This window comes from Mus caroli, chromosome 10 (assembly GCF_900094665.2).
Source record: "Mus caroli chromosome 10, CAROLI_EIJ_v1.1, whole genome shotgun sequence".
NCBI lineage: Eukaryota > Metazoa > Chordata > Mammalia > Rodentia > Muridae > Mus > Mus caroli.
The window spans coordinates 77262759-77283784 of record NC_034579.1 but is presented as its reverse complement, the minus strand read 5'-3'; the positions used below and the strand labels follow the sequence as shown (position 1 = coordinate 77283784).

The 21026-nt window shown below is 48.4% G+C and overlaps 1 protein-coding gene and 1 pseudogene across 3 annotated transcripts in view; both read left to right on the top strand.

The window, feature by feature from the left end:
• Positions 1-21026, top strand: part of Appl2 (adaptor protein, phosphotyrosine interacting with PH domain and leucine zipper 2) — a 47995-nt gene that overhangs the window by 22809 nt on the left and 4160 nt on the right. For all 3 annotated transcript variants that reach the window (XM_021175189.2, XM_021175188.2, XM_029482513.1), the window contains 13 exons: positions 1675-1762; positions 4636-4677; positions 4802-4860; positions 5547-5693; positions 8936-9018; positions 11957-12115; positions 13479-13667; positions 14869-14911; positions 15033-15089; positions 15169-15257; positions 17128-17286; positions 17450-17502; positions 20003-20177. In XM_021175189.2, coding sequence (XP_021030848.1) covers positions 1675-1762; positions 4636-4677; positions 4802-4860; positions 5547-5693; positions 8936-9018; positions 11957-12115; positions 13479-13667; positions 14869-14911; positions 15033-15089; positions 15169-15257; positions 17128-17286; positions 17450-17502; positions 20003-20177 — 1343 coding nt within the window. The remainder of the gene's footprint in view (positions 1-1674; positions 1763-4635; positions 4678-4801; positions 4861-5546; positions 5694-8935; positions 9019-11956; positions 12116-13478; positions 13668-14868; positions 14912-15032; positions 15090-15168; positions 15258-17127; positions 17287-17449; positions 17503-20002; positions 20178-21026) is intronic.
• LOC115032184 lies at positions 2469-2564 on the top strand (annotated as a pseudogene).

The window sequence follows — 21026 nt, the reverse complement described above, 5'->3', positions numbered from 1 at the left end:
AGTCCCACGTGTCCATAGGTAGGAGAGAGCTCCTGAGGGCCCCCAGTCCCACGTGTCCATAGGTAGGAGAGAGCTCCTGAGGGGACCGGGCTGGTTGTCAGGAGAGTGGCTAGGACACCAGCCTACAGTTGCTACTCGCTGCCTTCTGGGAGGTAGTGTGGATCTCTTGATGGGCATGAGTCACGGGTAGTGTCAAGGGGCCTGTAGGGTCGGAGTTCACACAAGCCTCCGGATGTCTAAGCTGCTCCAAATGGGTTGAGGTATGAGAAGAGTCGCTTCTGAGTTAGTTTCTCTCTCCATACCAGAATCAGGCGAATTTAAAGATGAGCCAGCTAACCCTGGAAGGAGAATGACTGAGCAGGCAGGAGGGGTGCATATGGCACGTTTAATAGGATGTCTTGGAATGAGATCTTTCTTGTGACTCTGAGTTCTTTCCTTAGACATCATTGGCCTGTGCACCTCTCATGTCACACAAAAGGCAAATGACACAAATCCCACCTTTAGGAAGAGAACGGTCAGGCAGGAGGAGTCTGGCATGATCATGTTCCTGTTTACTTAGTGCCTGCCTGAGCCCAGAGTCACCATAGTAGGAGTGCATGTTGATGTTCAGTTAGCTGTTGAGGAAAGCATTAAGTTTCTTACTGTGATCATTCTAGGAAAAACCCCAGCCCTCCAGCCCCAGTGGCACTTAGCAGTATGGCTGTCTTCTTGCATTCCTCTCAGAAGAATGTTGCCACCCTTCAGCTGGGCTGAGATATAGACATTAATGGAGTTTGCAGACCTGGCAAAGGGTTTGACCATAGCCCTTTAACCTGTGACCCCAGAGGGCAAACCCTGTAGGATAGGTGCATTATGCACGGGGCAGTGGTACGCATGCAGCCTCACTGTTGAATACAGCCTTGCCGACTGCTGACTCCAAACGTGACCTTGAGTTACTTGCCCCTAGTCACCTTCCTAGGAACAGTCCCTTCCCTGGCCATCGCTGGTGCCCAGTCTGTAGATTGTGAAGTTTGGGCAGCAGTGTGTGTTGGGCTGAGGAGAAAGATGGAGTTCACTCCTAGCCATGTTTTCATCCCCTGTCCAGTTATTTGTGATCTGAATTTAGAGAGTTGTTTGCCTTGAGTCAAATGAGGATCGCAAATAACCCCCAGTTCACAGGGCAAGGGAAGCTCATGGCATACACGATGGGAAGCTGGCACACAGATGGCACCATCCTCTGTCTCCTCTGAGGATCTACTGGCCCTCTGCTGGGCGTGAGGTTGGGCCAACCCTAACCAGTTCCAGGCAGGCTGGTTTTTCTGGTGTGGCCATCGCCCTTGTGAGCGAGATTGCTGACAGGCCTGGTGAGGTGGCAAACCACAGAGTCCTGCCAGCAGCCTGCAGTCAGTGCCAGCCAATGTGCTGTGTGGGCTCTGGGAGGGTGCCGCCTGCTCTGAGAATACAGAGAGCAAAGACGACCTACTGAGCCAGAGATGCCTTTAACAAGCCTCACTGATGCTACAGTTGGGAGCCCTGCCTTCATCAACATGCTTCCAGGCCTGTCTCATTTCCTGTTGAGGACATCCATATGAGCCCCTTGGGCACACAGGAGCATCTGTGGTAGTCTCGTGCTGAAGTGCAGCCATGTCGGTACTAATGTGTGTAATTTTCTCAACTCAGTGCTTTTGCTTTCAGCTCAATGGTCTCCACACAGAGCTGGCCAAGCAACTGGCAGACACTATGGTTCTCCCTGTTATACAGTTTCGAGAGAAGGATCTCACAGGTAAAGTAGCAGGTGCAGTGCAGTTGCCTTCTGAAGCTTAGCTTACCTACCCGTAATTCTTACTGCATCCGCTCCTTCCAGCACGAGGCTGTCCATCATGCTTTTAAAGCAGCTTCATTCAGCAAACCTTTCTTGATTCTGTACGTTCCTGGTTCAACAGAGGGAGGCCATGGGCAAACAAAACAGACACAGGGGCAGCATTATCATGCTGCAGAAGGATGACCACAGACTGGAGAAAGCACTCCAGAGGCCGAGGGTCTCGGGCCTCCGAGCTGGAGGCTGAGTGCACTGTAGATGTTGGCAGGTAGATAGGGATGCCAGGGTGGGGGCAGCTGTTCTTGAGAAGGATGGGCACGAGGACTGTGAGGTGGAAGCTTGGAGAGAGGAGGATGGGCGGTGCCAGGCGCTCCCTGTGGAGGCTGAGGGCAGGGCAGCACCTGGGGTACACCTGTGAGCACAGTCCTGTGAAGCCCATGCTCAGTGCTGAGTGAGGAAGTCTAATAAGTGGTACCCTCCCTCCTGAGTAGCCTTCTGAGTGGATTCAGTTCTTAAACTGAAGGAGAACTGTACCATAATTTTAGATGTATTTGAAATCAGAAGTAGTCCAAATGAAGAGTACAAATTCATTGTCTGGAGAAAAATTGGTAATAGAAAAGTGAATCAAAATGCTCTAATTCTGGTGACCTGAATTCCATTTATTACTTAGACAGTAAAGAATTGTGTATGGTTATTGAAACAATAGAGAAGATTAGCATGACCCCTGTGCAAAGACATGAGAATTTGTGAAACATTCCATATTAGAAAAAAGAAAAACATACAAACACACAAAGAATTGTATTTGAGAAAACTGACTAAAAGCAAACAAAACCGAAAAGTACAACCTTAATTTAAAATACACATACACATACACACATGCTATTGGGCTGAAGAAATGGCTCAGTGGTTAAGAGCACTGGCTGCTTTTGCAAAAGATCCAGGTTGGTTCCCAGGACCCAAATGGTGACCTTCAACTGTCTATGACTCTAGTTCCAGGAGATCTGACACTGCCTTCTGGCCTCCATGGGCACCAGGCATGTACATGGTAAACAGACAGACATGTTCATAAAAGATAATAACTTTATTTTAAAATATATGTAATCTTAACGTTCTCTTCTAGGTAGAGAAGCTATAGTAAATGTATGGGCAAATACTAAAAATGGAATTCCCGCTGGCTGTCCTTGTGTCACCTGAGGTTGTGACAATGATTGCACTGCTTTAAGCCCCGCCCAGTGCTTCTTGACAATCCTAATATTTCATAATTAAAAAGTACAAAGTAATGAACTGGTTTGATGGTGCACACCTGCCATCCCAGTGCCTGCGAGACATAGTCAGGAAGATGAACCGCTCATGGTCATCTTCAGCCACAGACCAAACATGAGGCCAGCCTAGGTTACATGAGACCGTACCTCAAAAAAGTCAAAAGGGAAAAAGAAGTAATGTATGTGGCAGACTGCAGGTCTGTGTCCTGTGTGTCTGGGAGCAGAGGAGCGGGGTGCATAGCCTAGACTCAGCATGTCCAGCAGCCCTTGTGACAGTAGCCTTCCTGACCAACTTCTGAAACCTACAGTCTTGAGTTTATAGTTGCTTACAGTGGCCATTCTTTTGCAAAGGAGAATAAAAATGTTTAATTAGTAGTAAAAACAAACATTTCTTATCTATGAAAACCTAATCAAATCACCCTGTTATCATGACACAAAGACAGAAACTTGAAGCATTTGGCACCAGCCAAATATGAATCCAGTCGCAGTCTGCTTACATAGTGCCTTAGCATACACCTTACTGCCTGTTTAATTTTAAATTAGTTTGAATTTATATATGGATGCTTTTCCTGATATACGTGTGCCTGGGGTCTCCAGAGTCAGAGCCCTGGAACTGGAGTTACAGATACTGTGAACCTCCTGTCCAGGTGCTAGGAACCAAGCCTGAGTGAGCCCTCTAAACGAGCAGTAAGTGCTTTGAGCCACTGAGCTGTCTCTCCAGTTCCATAAGTGTTTGGCTTAAGCTGGCCTTGAACTCATGATCCTCCTGCCTCCACCTCATATCATACCAGCATCCACCGCAGCCAACTTTACTGCCTTTCAATCATCTGTGCCCCAGTGGAAGTACACCTGAGGAGAGCAGGAGACACTAGCAAGCTGTTGGAAGACAGCTCTACTCTAATTGGAGTAAAAGCAGAGAGAATGGAAATGTGGGAGGGAAGGGAAGAGCAGCCCAGCCCCAGGGAGAGTGAGACCAGCATAGAAGCTGTAAAGTGTTCTCTTGTCTGCCACACTGGCGTGGATTGTGTCAGGAAGGTGGGAATTGTCACTCCTTCAGGGTCTCCTCTGTGTTTTGTGTTCTTCAGTGTTTCCTCTCACTGTCGTCATTCTCTTGGCGACATTTCTGTCAGTTTGGTTTGGGGATTAAGTCATCTTGTGCATGACAGGTGAGGTGCCATGCTGTGGGGTCATGGTTATTGGTGTTGGCTTGTGGCTGTGCAGTGTGCCAGTTTGTATCATTTTCTCTGGAACCAGCACCATGCCCACTGATGATTTATAAGTCAGGTTTCTACAGTGGTGGCAACAGGAAATGTAAGGGAAGATGGCCTAAGACACTTGAGGGCTTATAGGCCAGTATAGCTTAAACTTCCAGGATAAGTACCTGACCATGTCCTGTCCACCCAGCCCCAGGAGTCCATCTCCCTTACAGACCCCGGGGGTGAAGTGTGATGGTAGCCACTAGGCCAGGGTCTGTGGGAGCTGAGGAGCGAGGGGCTGTGGACAGAGCATGTGCCCTGGCTTCTTCACATGGCTCCAGCTCTTCTGCTCTGACATCTTTTCTTTTCCTTTGTTCAGAAGTCAGCACTTTGAAGGATCTCTTTGGACTTGCCAGCAACGGTAGGCATCTTTTCATTTTTGGTGCATGGGCTTCGGCTGTGCATGAGTGTCGTGGGGGCAGGCTAGACAACCGTTCTTCTTGCCCTTTGACCCTTCCTGGTGCTCAAATGTCTTTTATTTTTAGAGCACGACCAGTCAATGGCAAAGTATAGCAGGCTCCCTAAGAAGAAGGAGAACGAGAAGGTGAGTGTTCCTTCAGTCCCGTCATGGACCTCAGCTCCTCCTGTGACTTCTGTGAGCTTGTGGCATTGCTGCTGTGTGGTGGAGCTCTGCCCTTTTCCTGAGTCTGGACCTTCACATTCTTCTGCACCTCGTGTGTACAGCTCATCACAATTCTGTGCACTGTTTCGGAGCCACTGTAAATTCTAATTGTGTGCTGATTGACTTCTCTGTGGTGCTCTGTCCTGCTGTCTGACCCCCGTACTCATCAGTCTCTTGAGCTCCCATTTAGCTGCCAGCTGATGTTTCACTATCCCAGGCACCGGAATCTGTCTTCATGCACACACTTGTTACTTCCACTCGTGATTCCCTTGAGCTGAATTATCTCCTGGGACTATATATAGACTTTTGCATGGACCAAGCGTGTGTGGCTTTGGTACTTGTTGCTGAACCATTTTCCCAAAGAGTATCATTGAGCACTGCCACTTGCAGGGTATTGGCTTTGCCTCATACAGTCTCGGGGACTGGGGTGCTGTCCTGTTGTGATTTCATTGGGGCTCCTTTTTAAGTTAAGGTGGAACCTTCTCTCTGTGCCATTCTGCTGGTCATGAAAATGTTTATGATGAACAACCAACTATGTCTGAAGGTTTGTGCTCTGGCAAAATTCCTAGACCCTGTGAGCAACTTGGGTTCCCTTTCCCTCTTCCCAGATGAAGATGGAAATTGTGAAAGAGGTGGCAGCTGCCCGGCGGAAACAGCACCTCTCATCCCTTCAGTACTACTGCGCACTCAACGCACTGCAGTACCGCAAGCGGGCGGCCATGATGGAACCCTTGATAGGCTTTGCCCACGGACAGGTAGGGGAGCCCCTTCCCATGAGAGGAAACCCCAAAGCAGCCATCAGGAGAAATGGGAGCCTCGTCATGGCAACAGATGCACAATACCCTGGGAAAGTTCCTAGGGCTCAACTGTTACCAGAGCTTCCAGCTGGGCTCGGCCTGTGAGGCCATATGTTCAGGAAGCTATGGCCTCCTCCCAAGCCTCCCTCAGGGAAGAGCCTGCCTGCCTTCCAAGAAAGCAAGTCCTGGTTCTGCTTTCTGCCAAGGCCACATGGCTGGTGCAGAGCCCGGTGTATCCACATTGCCTTCACAACGGCACCCCAGGCTCACCCCAGGAGCCGGGCTGTGCATGTTCCTTTCCTACTCTGCACTGTCAGGCTCACCCTGGCTGGCTCATGTGCAGACGGCATGCCCCTGAAGTTACTGAGTGTGCTTCCCTCCCAGGGCCGGGGGAATTGTACCTGTGCTTTCTGAAGTCCTGGGAGGTGGTGGGGGAGGGGGCACTCAGTCAGCATCTTCCCTCCTAGTTAGTGATCTGCTGATCCTTGTCTTAGAGATGCTCCAGTTTAAGGATATTGACCCAGCTGCCATGGCACAGGCGAGTGGCAGGGGCCAGCATGAGTTTTCCCTGCTTTAGCCCTCGGTGACTCTCAGCCCTTACGTTGTACAAGACAAATGCACCCAGAATCTTAGGTCATTTGATAATCTATGAACCGAAAATGAGGAGAAGGAACAAAATGTTTCTAAGACCTGTTACCAATTGAACACACATGAGCATCTCTGGCTTCTGTATGCATTTTAAATTACATATATTTCAAAAGAAATACATCAGCTTCACTAAGGGGAAGGGGGTGTGTGTCTGGGCATCTTTAAGTAGCCAGACACAACTGTCTGTTTTCCTGATGTAGTTGCTACATATTGAATGGGGAGTTCACTGAAGTTAGCTTATTCCTGCAGAGGTATTAACTTCAATAGGGCAATCTAGCCTCTCTGTCATTTGAATAAAGCTGGGTTATCCAAAACTAAGTACTGTCCTGTTGGGCCTTCAGCCCTCGGCAGAGCCACCTAGCTCCCACACAGTGGGCACCGTGCTGACTCTCTGTCCCTCCTTTATTACACCCTGGACCCGACAACTGGCCTAGCCATATTAGAGAACTATGCTCTTTGCTCTGTGATTATGTCCTGTGTGCCGTTCCTGCCTGGCAGCCCTTGCTGGGGCAGTAATCCCTGCTTACTCACAAGCCCAGGAACATGGAGAGGGAAGATTTGTATATTGTCTCAGTCTGCAGAGCTTGCTTGGTGGTGGACAGTTTCACAGCACCCAAGGAATATGGCCAGCTGGTTCCGTGCTTTCTCCCAGCCGAGGACTGACTACACCAGCACTCCTAGCCAAGCTTTTTAAATGATTGTAGTTTGGCTCCAGGAGGGAAGAGGAGAGTTCAGTGCTGGCACACATGCAACCCCGGCCTGGGAGGGCGGGGCTGTACCATCAGGTGCTGTGGCAGAAGACGGGAGAGGCGTTTTGTGTTTCACCTGGAAACTCTCCTCATTCGAGACACAGCTAGGGTTCTCTTGGCTGAGTGTTGCGTGACGCTGTGAGCTGTTGTGTGACTCAGAAGTATGTGCTGTGCCTCGGCCCTCAGGTATCAGCCTATGGGCACCATCTATGCTAGCTGATGGTGTGTGAGCACTGCACGCAGCTGTTGGCAGGCCCGCTTGGTAGACTGCCCAGACTTTGTCTCCTGCTTAGGGACGTGGGTTGCACCTGCTGTGGCTTCTCTGGTCCTCAGAACATAGGCTTGAAATTGATTTTAGTTCCGAAGCCTCAGGATGAAGGTTTTTATCAGTTGTATGGGTTTTCCAAAAATCACACTCTGTGTTGTGTGTGTGTGTGTGTGTGTGTGTGTGTGTGTGTGTAGAGAGAGGAGCTTGCACATGCCCTGGCATGCATGTGGAAGTAAGAGGACAACTTCAGGAATCAGTTCCTTTTATCATGTGAGTCCTGCAGACGTGGGACAGGTGCTCTGAGCCATCTCAACAGTCCTGTGAAATCCTGGCGTGTATAAGTGACCTCTCATGTGTATTGACAGGGTAAGCCCTAGGCAGTGGGGCTGTAAAGCCCGGCCATTTATTCTGTGCTTGGGATTGGGTCGCCCCAGAGAGCTCACAGTAACTGGAGAGCAAGTCAGAGGCTTAAAGCAATGCTCCAAAGGAGGTCAGCAGGGAAGGACAAGAAACCCTGATGCTGAGCCATTAGAAATGCCAAAGGTTGATTTAAAAGATGAAAACTAACTGATGAGTATCGTTTGGTATTTGATGTTGCAGGGATTGGAATGGATTTACAATGTTAAGCTGAATTAGAGGTCAGCAGGCCAGAGCCTCCCACATGTGTATTACCGCGTGGGGATAATCGTGTTCATTGGCTGTCCATACCCTCCCTGACCTAAGGACAGGTGCACACATTCCTGGGTTCTCAGATTAGAGAGAAGAATATCCGAACACTGCTGATAACACCACTCAGGCCACACTCCGCTTCCAGACGAGCCAAGGCTAAGGTGTTCCTGTCTTTGCGGGCTTGTGTCACAGCTGGGAAAGTCTTCACAAGAGAGGGAGGCTGAGCTTTTCAGGCTGGGCAGCTGCATTCTTACCATCTCTCTCCCATGCCTGGCCTGGCACATGTGTTGGCACCCAGACCTAGGAAATCAAGCAAGTAGTCCTTCCTTCAGCACCAAACCTGCAGTTTCATTCCAACTTCCCAGGTCCTCGGGGTACCACTCCCCATAGGCAGAGAAAGCATCCATCTCAGAACCCTGAGGAGCAGACTGCCTCACCTACTTTAGCAGCTGCTTGGTGCCAGATCCCCTCTAGTGCTGTGGTTAGAAGAGGCTCTTAAAACTGGGCTCTCTAGCTCAGTTCACCATCTGTCCGTGTATGCAGTGAGTGTGCTCAGGCAGATAGATGGTAGCCCTCAGCGAGGGCAGGCATCTCATGCTGTACTTCATCAGATGCTTGTCCGTGTGCTGCTGCGCCTGAGCATCCCTCAGTCTCCTGAAGAAGCCTCCACAAGGTTGTCAGGCTCCACCTTCTCCACTGAGAAACTTGGGCCTTCTCAACCAGTGTGCTGGAGGTAGGCGATGGAGAGATGCTGCCTGATTACCAGCAGGAGGCGCTGGCGACCCTCAGTTGTCCCACAAGGTCTTAGAGTTAGGGCCACTTACCTTTCCAGCTGATGTACAGAGTACTGCAATTGTATCTTTCAGATCAACTTTTTCAAGAGAGGAGCAGAGATGTTCTCCAAAAGCATGGACGGTTTCTTATCATCCGTTAAAGACATGGTTCAGAGGTAATGCTGCTCTCAGGCGAGGCCTGGGTTCCTTCTGTCTTCCCAGTGAGTCAGCCTTTCTGGGAGGTGGGGGAGGCTTCTGTCTTCAGAGGTCAACAGAGCCCCATTACCCTGTAGCAGGCCAGGCTCTCCCAACATGAAAACTTGTATTTCCCATGGAGTCCAGGCACTTTTGGTGTCAGAATCGCTTTTGCTGATGTGTGGGTGACACATGCTCTGAGCTTGTGAGAGGTGGAGGTTAACTTTCTCTCTGGGATTATGGGATCAGCAACCAGAAGTGCTTTAACTTTTCAGGAAGTTCTAGCTGTCGTACTAGTTTACCCTAGCCTTCACAGTTACTTCAGTGAGCTGTGGTGCAGCCATGGAGTGCACACTTCAAACCCCCATCACTTTCCTCGATGGTCTTACCTGTGCTGCCCCAGCTCCTGGCTCCTGCCCCTGTCCCCTTCCCTGACCCCTGTGACGAGAGTGCGGTGGCTCATGGACCACACCTGCAGACTAGTTTCACCAGAGCATGGATGTGTCACTCAGTATCTGTGCAGACTCATGTGTGGGTTGGGTTTGGGGAGGGGGTGCTATAGTTTAAGAGATAAAAAATGGCAGGAGGAGGGGACAGGAAGGCCAGAGTTCAAGGCCAGCCTGGAGCACATGAGACCCTTTCAGAACCTCTCACCCTGCCTCCAAAGAGGGAAATACACAGAGTGGAAATGATGGCTGTGGAATCTTCAGGTGGAAATGGGGACGTGTTCCTGATGCTGTTACATCCCTGATAGCTGAAAAGGGCCAGGAGGAATTTAGTCAGGCACGAGTCCATCAGAGGCTCAGAACATGAAGGTAAACCCTGAAGAACCAGTACCAAGCCCTGAGCTTGCCTAGTATCCAGCAGCAGGGAGGGACACAGGTCAGACTTAGTGATGCCAGAGAGCAGTTTGTGAAATCCACATCACTTCCTTCCTGTGTAGATGGTTCGTCCTGGGGAATATTAAGAGCACAGTACAGAACCTGCCATTCTGTAAGAGGGCCTGTTCTCTCTCGTCTTCTAAGTATGAAGTTTCTCTGTTTTGTTTTTTAGGCAGGGCTTCATTTTGTAATCCTGACTGGCCTGGAACTCACCATATGAACTAGGGTGGCCTCAAACTCAGATCTGCCTGCCTCTGCTTCCTGAGTGCTGGGATTAGAGGTGTGCATGCATCACCATGCGTGACGTTAGCACTTGAACACCAGCAGTGTTCTCCAGGCAGGAGGATCTTGTGCTGCCACACTGTGTGCAGGTGCCACCCACCCACAGGAGGCCTCAGGCACTGTCTGGTGCTGGCACTACAGCTTGCATTACTGCAGGGGGGACTCGGTAGCCTAGGTGCTCACATGTTTTCAGAACTCAGCTGAGGGCTGGACAAGGCAGCATGGTTTCAGCCACCCTGAAGAGCTTTAGGCTTTTTTACCTTAACCCCAAGGTAATATATTTCTATGTGCAAGTTAGAAAAATACTTAAACAAAACAAAACAAAAACCCAGCCAGCTTTGAAGAGTTGCAGGTGAAGCAGTTATTTTTCTACTCTGTTCTTTGGGGTCTTGGAAATTTCTGATTGGTGTAGGATTTTGAGGCTATCTGTATGGGGCTGGGGGAGAGCAGAGCAGCTACTAAAACCAGAATAGTGTGCCCCGTGTCATACTGTTGCACTTGAGCCTGTCTCTCTCTGAGGACACACTCCTTCCAAAAGACGACTCTCTCCACACAATCTGAAGGACCTCAGTGGGTCTGTCCACAGATGGCCCCAAGAATCCTGTATGTGGCTGTCCTACTCCAGTCTCCACCTTGCCAGGGCACGGTGATAAACACCTTTAATCCCAGTACTGAGGAGGCAAAGGCAGGCAAACTCTGTGAGTTTGAGGCCAGCCTGCTTTACATGGTGACACACACACACACACACACGTACACACATGCAAACCCTTCCTCACCTTGGCAATGAATACCAGGTTATGCCAGTGAGGTTTGATTGTTAGTGCCAGTCCCACCATCTCAGTAGAGGAGTACCTGTCACACCAGTACCTGGTCTGTTCAGATGTCAGAAGAGCTGAACTCTCACCTAGGCAAACTTGAGAGCTGGGTGGAATGTCCGGGCTTAGAGAAGAGGAAATCCTGAGCTCTGCCCTTGAGAAACTGGATGTTGTGACTCTGCTGCACATGTCTGTCTCACTCCTGACTGCCATAGCTGTTTTCTCGTGTAACTTCGTGTGAAGTGGGTCTCCTTATCTCTAGTGCGCGTTCTCAGATATGTGGGCCATCTGGGGATTTCTGTCCTAGACTTTACAACCTACGCCAGTTACCAGTACGGAGAGTCTGAGTCGCCTGTTTCATGCAAAAGTTCCAAGTTTTCTATACATCAGCGTATGTGCATGTGAGGCCAGGACTGTCACACCAGAGCCTGGTCATTGGCTCCCTTACCCTCTGTGAGCAGTCCTTGACCAGTGAGCCTGAACCATCTCAGGGCATATTATGACTGTCTTAGGACAAGCCTTGGCCTTGAGTTACCATTGTACCTTCATATTTCCTGGCCATTCCTCTCTCTCAGAGTCTTCTCAAAGCCTGAGTTAGGCACTGTTCCCTTCCTTTCCTTGGGATGGAGGGACTTTGATAGGCTACCTATACTTGGACCCTGAGGACAGGCTCACAGTGCAGTTCCTAAGATCTGCATCAGATAAATGAATGTGGTACCCCTGAACCAGTGTTGTTCTAGAATGGTGGGCTTACGTCAATTCTGGTAATGGAGCTTTCTGGGCATTAGTAAAAAAGGTAAAGAGCTGTGGCTTCATGGGAAACTGGTGGCTCCATCTGTAATATAGGATGCTTCGGTGGGTGAGGCAGACCCTGCCACCGTGGCTTAGGAGTGGTGAGTCAGCCTGTGGAGAGTGGCTGACCTGAAACCTTCTGTCTTAAGCATTCAGGTGGAACTGGAAGCTGAGGCAGACAAGATGCGGGTGTCCCAGCAAGAGCTGCTTTCAGTCAGTGAATCTGTTTATACTCCGGACATTGATGTGGCCACAGCGCAGATCAACAGGAACCTCATCCAGAAGACTGGTTACCTCAATCTCAGAAAGTGAGAGTGCCATGCAGTTTGTTTTCCCTGGGAAGTAGCCCCAGAAGCCATCGCTCGCATTGCCAGTGAGGCTCTGTGTAGCAGTAGTCAGCAAAGGATGGACTCCCACTCCTGCCTGACTTGGGAAGCTTCTGGGGCCCAGGTTCCAAGCTGCACTGAGCAGTGGCCGAGAACCCAACCATAAGGACCTGGGGTCAGTGCCCTTGACTCCACGTGTTGCAGGCCACCCTTGTTTAGGTGTCATGGTCACTTAGATGTTCTCACTCCAACTACTGAGTTACAGCCCTTTGCCCCTGCTGGCTGGAGAGTAGGAGCAGTGCCACAGAGCCATGGTCAGTTAAGTCCCTCCGGATTAAATCCTGCCTGTCATGGTCTTGTCTTTAAATGTCCATCTGGAATAAGAGACTGTCAGGTGTAACTGCTTCCAGACCCTAAGAGGCTGGGGGGGGGGGGGGTCGAGTATGGGGAGTGTTGGTATTGGTGGCTGACTTGGCTGAGATGTAGATGACCTCTGTCTGAGGCACCTACTTCCTATTGAATGACATTCTAGTGTGTTGGGACCCCTCCAAGGTTAACAATTGCCATTAAAAAAATTATTGAAACAAGACACATAGTGCCTTGTATATACATTCTATTTAGAAAACATGAAACCAAATGTTCCTACCATTCAGCTTATCTGACGTAATGGCTAGCTCTTTCTGCATGTGGTACCTCTCCCAGGCTAATCTGTGTGAGACTATCCCCATTAGTTCTGTAGGGGGAAAAAATCCACAAAATTTTGATGCTTTTGCCAAGAAGCTGTATTTTTCTCTTATACACAGTACACCAAATGAGAATGCCCTCCAGTTAGAGACCACAGGATTGGGGGAAAGGCAGTGTGACCCTGGTGACTGGTAGAGTCAGTATAATTCAGTACTATATCCCAGAGAAATGATAACTGGTTTTCAGTTCCTAATTGTGAAGGACAGATTATAGTTAAGGCTGGTGGGTTTGGAAGCCAAGGGTGGGGAGGGGTAAGCATCTGTGCCTGCATAGCTGGCATTGGTTGGAAGCCAAGGGTGGGGAGGGGTAAGCATCCGTGCCTGCATAGCTGGCATTGGTTGGAAGCCAAGGGTGGGGAGGGGTAAGCATCCGTGCCTGCATAGCTGGCATTGGTGCTGTTCTTCCTCATGGAGTGGAACCTCGTCTTCCCCTGACTCAAACAAAAGGTATTTCTGTCACTAGTCACAAAGAGAGTTTTAAGGTTTCCTTTTAATGCAAAGGCATTTCTAAAATGCTGCCAGTTCCTAAGAACAGGCAGATGGTATGGGGTTGCTGTCCCCGTGCCCTAGTGTTAATGGACCTTCACATACAATTCCCACAGCAAGACGGGACTGGTCACCACCACGTGGGAGAGGCTGTACTTCTTCACCCAAGGCGGGAACCTCATGTGCCAGCCCAGGGGCGCTGTGGCTGGAGGCCTGATTCAGGACCTGGACAACTGCTCTGTGATGGCGGTAGATTGTGAAGACCGGCGATACTGCTTCCAGATCTCCACGCCCAGTGGCAAACCGTATGCCTCATAGCTTATTTGGGAGGACAGTGTAGGAAGTGCCCTTCCTGAAGGCTGCTAGCTCTAGTTCCCATGTGCCAGTCCTCCTCAGGAGAGGCCACACTCCAGGCCTTATTCCTCCAGAGAATGGTTTTCTGTTCTCTAAATAGATGCAGGTGGTTTCTGGTCCAGCTCGCCGTATTCAGGAGCCCCTGTGAGAAGCCAGCTCTCAGTTTTAGAAGGAGACACATATGTGTATATCCAACACATGTAGAAGCAGATGCTTGTCAGCAGAGGTAGAAGTGAGAAAGCTGTGACTCCTGTTTCTTAGGGGCAAGGCTAAGGAGAGCAGGAAGGAGGCTACCCAAGGAGCCATTTTATATCAGGACAAGAAGTGTGAACAGCACAGTCTGCTACAGACATGACACTTAATCACGAGGTCCTCACACCTGGGGACCTTAGTGGCCTAAAGAGGTCATACCTCAAAATGTGGTAGCCTAGAGTTACCACGGTAGATTCCATCCCGGTGGCTCCTCTCGGTGTGCAACAGTGGTTTGTGTTCAGAGTTCCAAAGCCAAGAAAATCCCGCAAGGTGGTGGTGAAAGAGTGGGAACCCGGGGCCATCCCTCCCCAAGTCAGTAGAGCAGTTAGTTGGATACTGTCCTTCCTCTAACCATGGCCAGTGGCTCACAGCTGAGACGCCCAGGTCCTAGTGGCCCCATTTGCTTCCTGAGCATCCCTGGGCCTGGGTCTCCTCAGATGCAAAACAGAAATGGTGTCTGTGTTCCTTCTGCCACAGTTATAAGGAACAGAGTCCTTGAAAGGGGTACGGCCATTGTGAAGGTGGAATGTCTTCAGCATATGGACTCTCGGTTCTTAGATACCAAGTTGTATCTTTGAGAAGGATGAATACTCTCCTGTCAGCATCTAAGAAGAGGATCCGACAGTCTGCACTACAGTCATAGGCTAGATGGGTTAAGTCCAACCTTCTCACGCAGAGGAGGAAGCTGAGGGTAGATGGTGCAGTGCGCTGGTGGAAGAGCCAGCCTGCAACCCCATTTCCCTTCCATCCCAAAACGCTGCTTTCCTGGGGTCAAGTTGCTATAAAGAACATTCCTCAGGTCCTGAGACCTGGGAGGCATCCCCCTTCACGATGGCCTTACCTCTTCCAAGGACTCTGCTTCTACCAGGCCCTGTGTTCCTGATATCTTGTTTGTTTCAGGGGAATAATTCTCCAAGCAGAGAGCAGGAAGGAATATGAAGAGGTAAAGCTTTGTCCGACTCATGCCTGTCTGTTCGTCTGTCCGTGTGTGTGTGTGTGTGTGTGTGTGTTGTGTGTGTCTCAGAGAGACAGAGATTCAGTATTCTTTCTAATGCCCTCCACAGTGGATATGTGCAGTAAACAACATCTCCAGGCAGATCTACCTGACGGACAACCCAGAGGTAACTTAACCACTTGCACTCCTCCTGCAAGGAGGCATCCATTCCTGGACTGAGCATGTCTCCTGTGGCTTACCTTTAGGCAGTAGCCATCAAGTTGAATCAGACGGCTCTTCAGGCGGTGACTCCAATTACAAGCTTTGGGAAGAAACAAGAAAGCTCCTGCTCCAGGTAAGCAAGGACGAGGAGAAATTAGCCTGTGCGGAGCCACGCTGTATTAGAGATTTGAAGTGAATTCTTCCGAGTTCTCACAACCAACCCTCCACAGATTCCACTGCACCCTGTGCAACAGACGCAATAGTTATAGCCGGAAAAGGTAGTAATGTGCCCACACTCACAGCACAGAGAGAGGTGGAATCAGTATTCAGACCTGATTGTCCAGGGCCATAGCCACACGACAGACCCTCCTGCAGCTGTGTGAGCATCATGGTACTGTAGCTGTGTCACCTTCTGTGTGTCCATGGTCTGGGCTCAGCCTTCTCTGCACACGCATAGGTTCACAAGTGCATCCAGGTTTCCACTTACTTTACTGCATTTCTGTAATTCTTATAACACGCCTTATGTCATGTATTAGCATTGACTATTTGGGGTTTCTGTTTGCTCTTAGTTGGAGTGGGGTTATGGGGAGAGTCACATCAGATCATCTGGCTAGCCTCATTCTCCCAAGTGCTGGAGTTACAGGTATCCTCGCCCACACCTGGTTTTCCCATCTCCATTAGCTGAGCATTTCCATGCACACAGCTTTTCCTCTGAATACTGCTTAAGGATGTATTCTAGAGCTCCTACATTTTATCTCAGTGGGAGTTTTCAAGTGGTTAATTAGGTAGGAGAGGTTTGCCTTTTTGTTGCATTAATGGCATCAAGGGGCATATTAAAATCAAGACTCTGTGTCTTTTAGTGGCATGGTAGAAAGGACTCCATCAGATGTCCTACAAATACTTAATAGCCCAGAAGGCAGGCAGTCCTTAGGAAACTCTGATTGTGTAGCTTCTCAGGGTTTAGGCACCTGGCATTGGTCTGTGAGAAAGAACGAGAGGTAAGGCCACCAGATGGATTTGAGTCATTGCAAAAAGCCTTGGTGATTCCTGCTCAGGGATTACAGGCAGTGTACAGCCAAAGGATTGAGAAAGGGGCAACACTGCATAGAAGTCTGTCAAGTAGCCATTGCAGTCCCTATAAAGTATTCAGTTAGGACATGTTTGAGAAACCAGAAAATGCTGATGTAAAAATACCAAGTGAAAAGATTCTGGAGGGCTTTTGTGGTCCAGACTGTGTAAGGAATGGAAATGTTGTGACATTCAGTGCCCTTCAAAGTTTGCACTGTACCTTAAAAAGGATTTTTAAAGGGTAAAGTTAAATGACAGCATTCTGTCCTCAAGAGAAGCAGCAGGACAGTGTAGGACAGGCTCCTCACCGTGCAAGCACACTACTTTTACAGGCGCTGTCTCTAGCTGCAGATGGGCCACAGTGCAGTGCTCAGGAGGCACAGGGGACCAAGTACTGTGACTTATTGAAAAGTATCAGAGAATTCAGAGAAGGGACAGAGGAATGCTGGCACAATGGTATAACGGAGCCGGTGCAAGGAGAATTGGCTAAGCGTCGGGATGGAACTCACAGGAGCAGGAACACGTGGTGTGTTTGCTTTCTCTCTCAAGTGGTGGTCTAGTGAGTGGAGGGGACTTTCAGAAAATTACAGCTGGGTTGCAGTGAAATGTCAGGTCCAGATGTTTTGTTTTCTCAGCTAGCATGTCTTCAGTACCTACTATGTGTCAGTGTGAGCTGGCTGTAGCCTCAGTCCTAAAAACCCATCTCTAAGGGAGAAATTAGTATGTAAGTCCTAACGCACTGCTCAGAATGCTGGGACTGACTATAGCATGAAGAAGTGAATGGCTCTAAGCAAGGACGTGCAGTTGTGGAAGGTTTATTTGTAGAATGGGCTGAGAGCAGTTGGAGGCTCCTTTGTATTTCAATATGTAAAAGTCATAGCAGCATTAAACAAGTGCAAAATTTGATCAAGTTTTTCTCCCTTTTTATATTTTAGTCAAAACATAAAAAATTCAGACATAGAAGATGACAAGATTGTTCCCAAAGCAACAGCCAGCATTCCTGAAACAGAGGAACTGATTGTGCCTGGGACACCCATTCAGTTTGATATTGTACTTCCGGCAACAGAATTCCTTGACCAGAACAGGGGTGGCAGGTAATACCTGAGGTGGCAGTCTTGGGGAAATGAACGCCAGTTTGTCTGTGTCTTTACTCACCACCAGACTGCTACTGTGATACCCTCCTGACCAAGAGCTCAGGTGCTAAGCATCTTGCCAGCTGCAGCTGTCAGGACTGCTGACCTCTGGCTGTTCCCCTAGGCGCACCAACCCTTTTGGTGAGACGGAGGATGATGCGTTCCCTGAAGCAGAAGGTAAGTGCCCAGTCTCATGCTCTCTTTGGCCTGTACAAGTGAAGAGGGTCCTGAAGGTGAGAAGTCATGTACTAAAGCTAAGGTAGAGGTAAGAACTCAGACGTGACCCTCCAGCGTGTTCTGTGAAAACTTGGACAAAAAAGGAAGGCTATTTTAGCTTTAGCCAGACCGTGCCCTTTTTGAAGCTCCTGCCCAGAGGCACTATCAAATCTAATTTGTTATTAGATTTCTATAGAGCAGATTTTTCAGAGGAAAAAATGATCATAATTAAAGTGGAATCATGGTAGCTGAAGTGACAGAAGACATCTATAATCCCATCATTAAGGAGGCTGAGACAGAAGGATCACTGAATTCAATGAAGCAGATGTTGAGGTCCGAGCCAGGACAATTTCAGTAATTTGAAGCATTTGCAAGATCTCTAATATGGCTTCTTGAAGGGAATCTCACATTGTTTCTAGGATGAAACTCTTTCTAATGACTCCCCTCAAGTTTAATAGTACTTAAGCGTTTACAGGAGCCAAGAGTCCTTCTCAGGGGTCGTTTCTCAGGGGTTGTTTGCTGCTCATAGAGAGGCCCAGGGTTGCTCTCAGTTCCCATGACCCACATGGCAGCTCACAACCAGCACCCGAGGACCCCGCCCACGCCCTCCTCCAGCCTTTACATGTACCAGGCACTCAAGGTGCACAGAAACTTAAAAAATTACTTTAAATCTACTTGAACATTGCTAGAGAAAAAACTCAGCAGTTAAGAGCATCTAGTGTTCTTGCAGAGGACCGACTGCAAGTTGGGTTTGCTTACCAGTACCTGTATAGCTGCTTATAACTAACTGCCTTAGCTCCAGTTCAGATCTGACACTGTTTGGCTTCCACAGGCACACATGGCACATACATATACATACACATATACATATAAGAAAAACCTTATAGACATAAACAAAAATAAACCTTTAAAAAGGATTTGGCTAAACTAAGTTTTTGTTTTACTAACAGACTATGCTTTAGAAATGACTCTGCACAGCACCAAGTACCTCGATGACTTTGCATAGTCCACACAAGTATTTCAGATTCAGCTGGGTGTGTTGGGCCATGCCTAGCTGAAGTCATAGAAGACATCTATAATCCCATCATTAGGGAGGCTGAGACAGAAGGGTCACTGCATTCAAGACCTAATGCTATGAAGCAGATTTTGAAATCCAAGTCAGGACAATTTCAGTAATTTGAAGCACTTGCAAGATAATCCCAGAACTGAAAAGACTGAGACAGGAGTCACTGAGTTCAAGACCAACCTAGTCTATGTGGCAGGATCCTGCCTCAAATAAAACTATTTATGTAAAACTAACTCCAGACCTGGGCATGGTGGCACTCACCTTTAATCCCAGCACTCAGGAGGCAGAGGCAGGCAGATCTCTGAGTTCAAAGTCAAGTCCAGGCTAGCCAGGGCCACATAGAGAAACCAGTCTTGAAAGAAAAAATTTTTAAAAAGACCACGTATAGCATGTTTTTAGCATGTTAGTTTTGTAAACAAGGATGGGGGTCTTCTAATCATCTTTCAGTTGTTGCTCAGTACTGTTAGACTATGCCCCCACTGAGCCTGGCCTATGGCAAATGCCTGTAGTACCAGCTGTTGGGGGTAAGCAAGGGGAGAGTGGGTAGGTATGGAGATGGCTCAGTGGTTAAGTGGACTGGTGGTTCTCGCAAAAGACCTGGGTTCAGTACCCACGTGGTGCTGACAGTAAGCCATCATTTCAGTCCCAGGAGAACAGATATTCTGTTCTGGCCGCCAAGGGCACTGCATGCATGTGGTACACTGACATACACGGAGGCAAAACACCATCAGGAAGGGAGGGAGGGAGGAAGGAAGGAAAAGTTAGCTTTAAGAAAATGTCCTGGTAAATCAATCAGTCAATAACAAATAAGGAAAAAATAGCTTTTAAAAAAAAGTCCTGAGCTTAGGACTTTTTTGGACTACAGCATAAGTCCAAGGCCAGCCTGTGCAACTTCTGAGAGCTGGGGATGTAGCCCAGGAGTAGGACACTTGCTTAATAGCGCACAATGCCTTGGCTCCACTCTGAACACTTGAGGGTAGGGTGTCCCAAAGACACATAAATACAAATTAGCAATCTTTCCATTCATTTATAGGATGTAACTTTGTCTCTGTGGTAATAAAAATATGTATGGATCAAATGTGGCCCAGTATTACATCTTATTTCTCATAACTATTCAATGGCCCACAAATTTCTGAGAGGTAGTAGGAAAGGCTCACTGAGACTGAGTGACAGGATGTTCATCTGTCACCACTCAGCATTTTGTAGCTGGAAAAACAAGGGTGAGTCTGTTGAAGCTGCATAGACAAATACAGACAGTAAGGGGTCAGAGCTTTTGTAACGCTGGGCTTGTTAAAGCCATAGAAAGCCAGCCCAAGTCTTCACCTGTACGCAGGCTCTTGATGTTGGTAGCACACTGCGTTCACGTGATGCTGAGGGCAGCATGTTCTCTTGCAGATTCTCTTCTGCAGCAGATGTTCATCGTTCGGTTTTTGGGATCAATGGCAGTTAAGACAGACAGCACAACTGAAGTGATTTATGAGGCAATGAGACAAGTACTGGCTGCTCGAGCTATTCACAACATCTTCCGCATGACGGAATCCCATCTCGTGGTCACCAGTCAGACTCTGAGGTACATTCAGTTCCCTTCAGACTCTCATTCCTCCCTGCTTACCCATCTGGAATGTTAAAATCCTTTCTGCATTTTGATATATAGAATAAAAGGTACATTCTGACCCAGAGCTGGATTGGGTGTGGTAATGCATGTATGCAATCCCAGCACATGGAAGATGGGGTCGAGAGGACTGAAGCCAGCAGGAACCTGTCTTCAGATCCCTGTTATCAGTGAATAGAGATTAGTCTTGACCTGAAATGCTTGGACCAGCACTCTTCCTGACTTTGTTTTTTGTTTCTCTTCTTTTTCAAATAATTTTACATGCATGTATACATACATACATACATACACACACACACACACACACACACACACACACAAAATGAGATATCTTGGAGATGGGACCCAATTTTACACATAAAATCTGTTTCATTTGTACCTTATACATACACAGTTACTCTACAAATTATTTTTAATAATTTTTCACCAGAAACAAAGTTTCATGGTGTGGAATTTTCACTGTGGTTTCATTATCTACATATTTCTAACCTTAGTTTCCAGGTTAGCAATGTCCAAACCTGGACTGTCCCCAGTGATGCCACTGCTATGCAGTCATCTTGTCATCTCAGAATATAGTTTTTAGAAAACAGCAACAGAGAACACGAATCTACGAAGCCATGCAGCATCCATGTGCAGCTAGGCAGGAGCCTGGGAGGGCGGTCAGGCTCTAGGCACAGGGTGTTACAGTCCATTCTGCAGCCACACAACACATGCTGCCTGCTTAGTTGGGCAGATATGTTTTATCTGGTGTCATGGTATTTCTAACTGTTCCATCCTATAGATGACTGTGAGCATCCACTTCTGTAT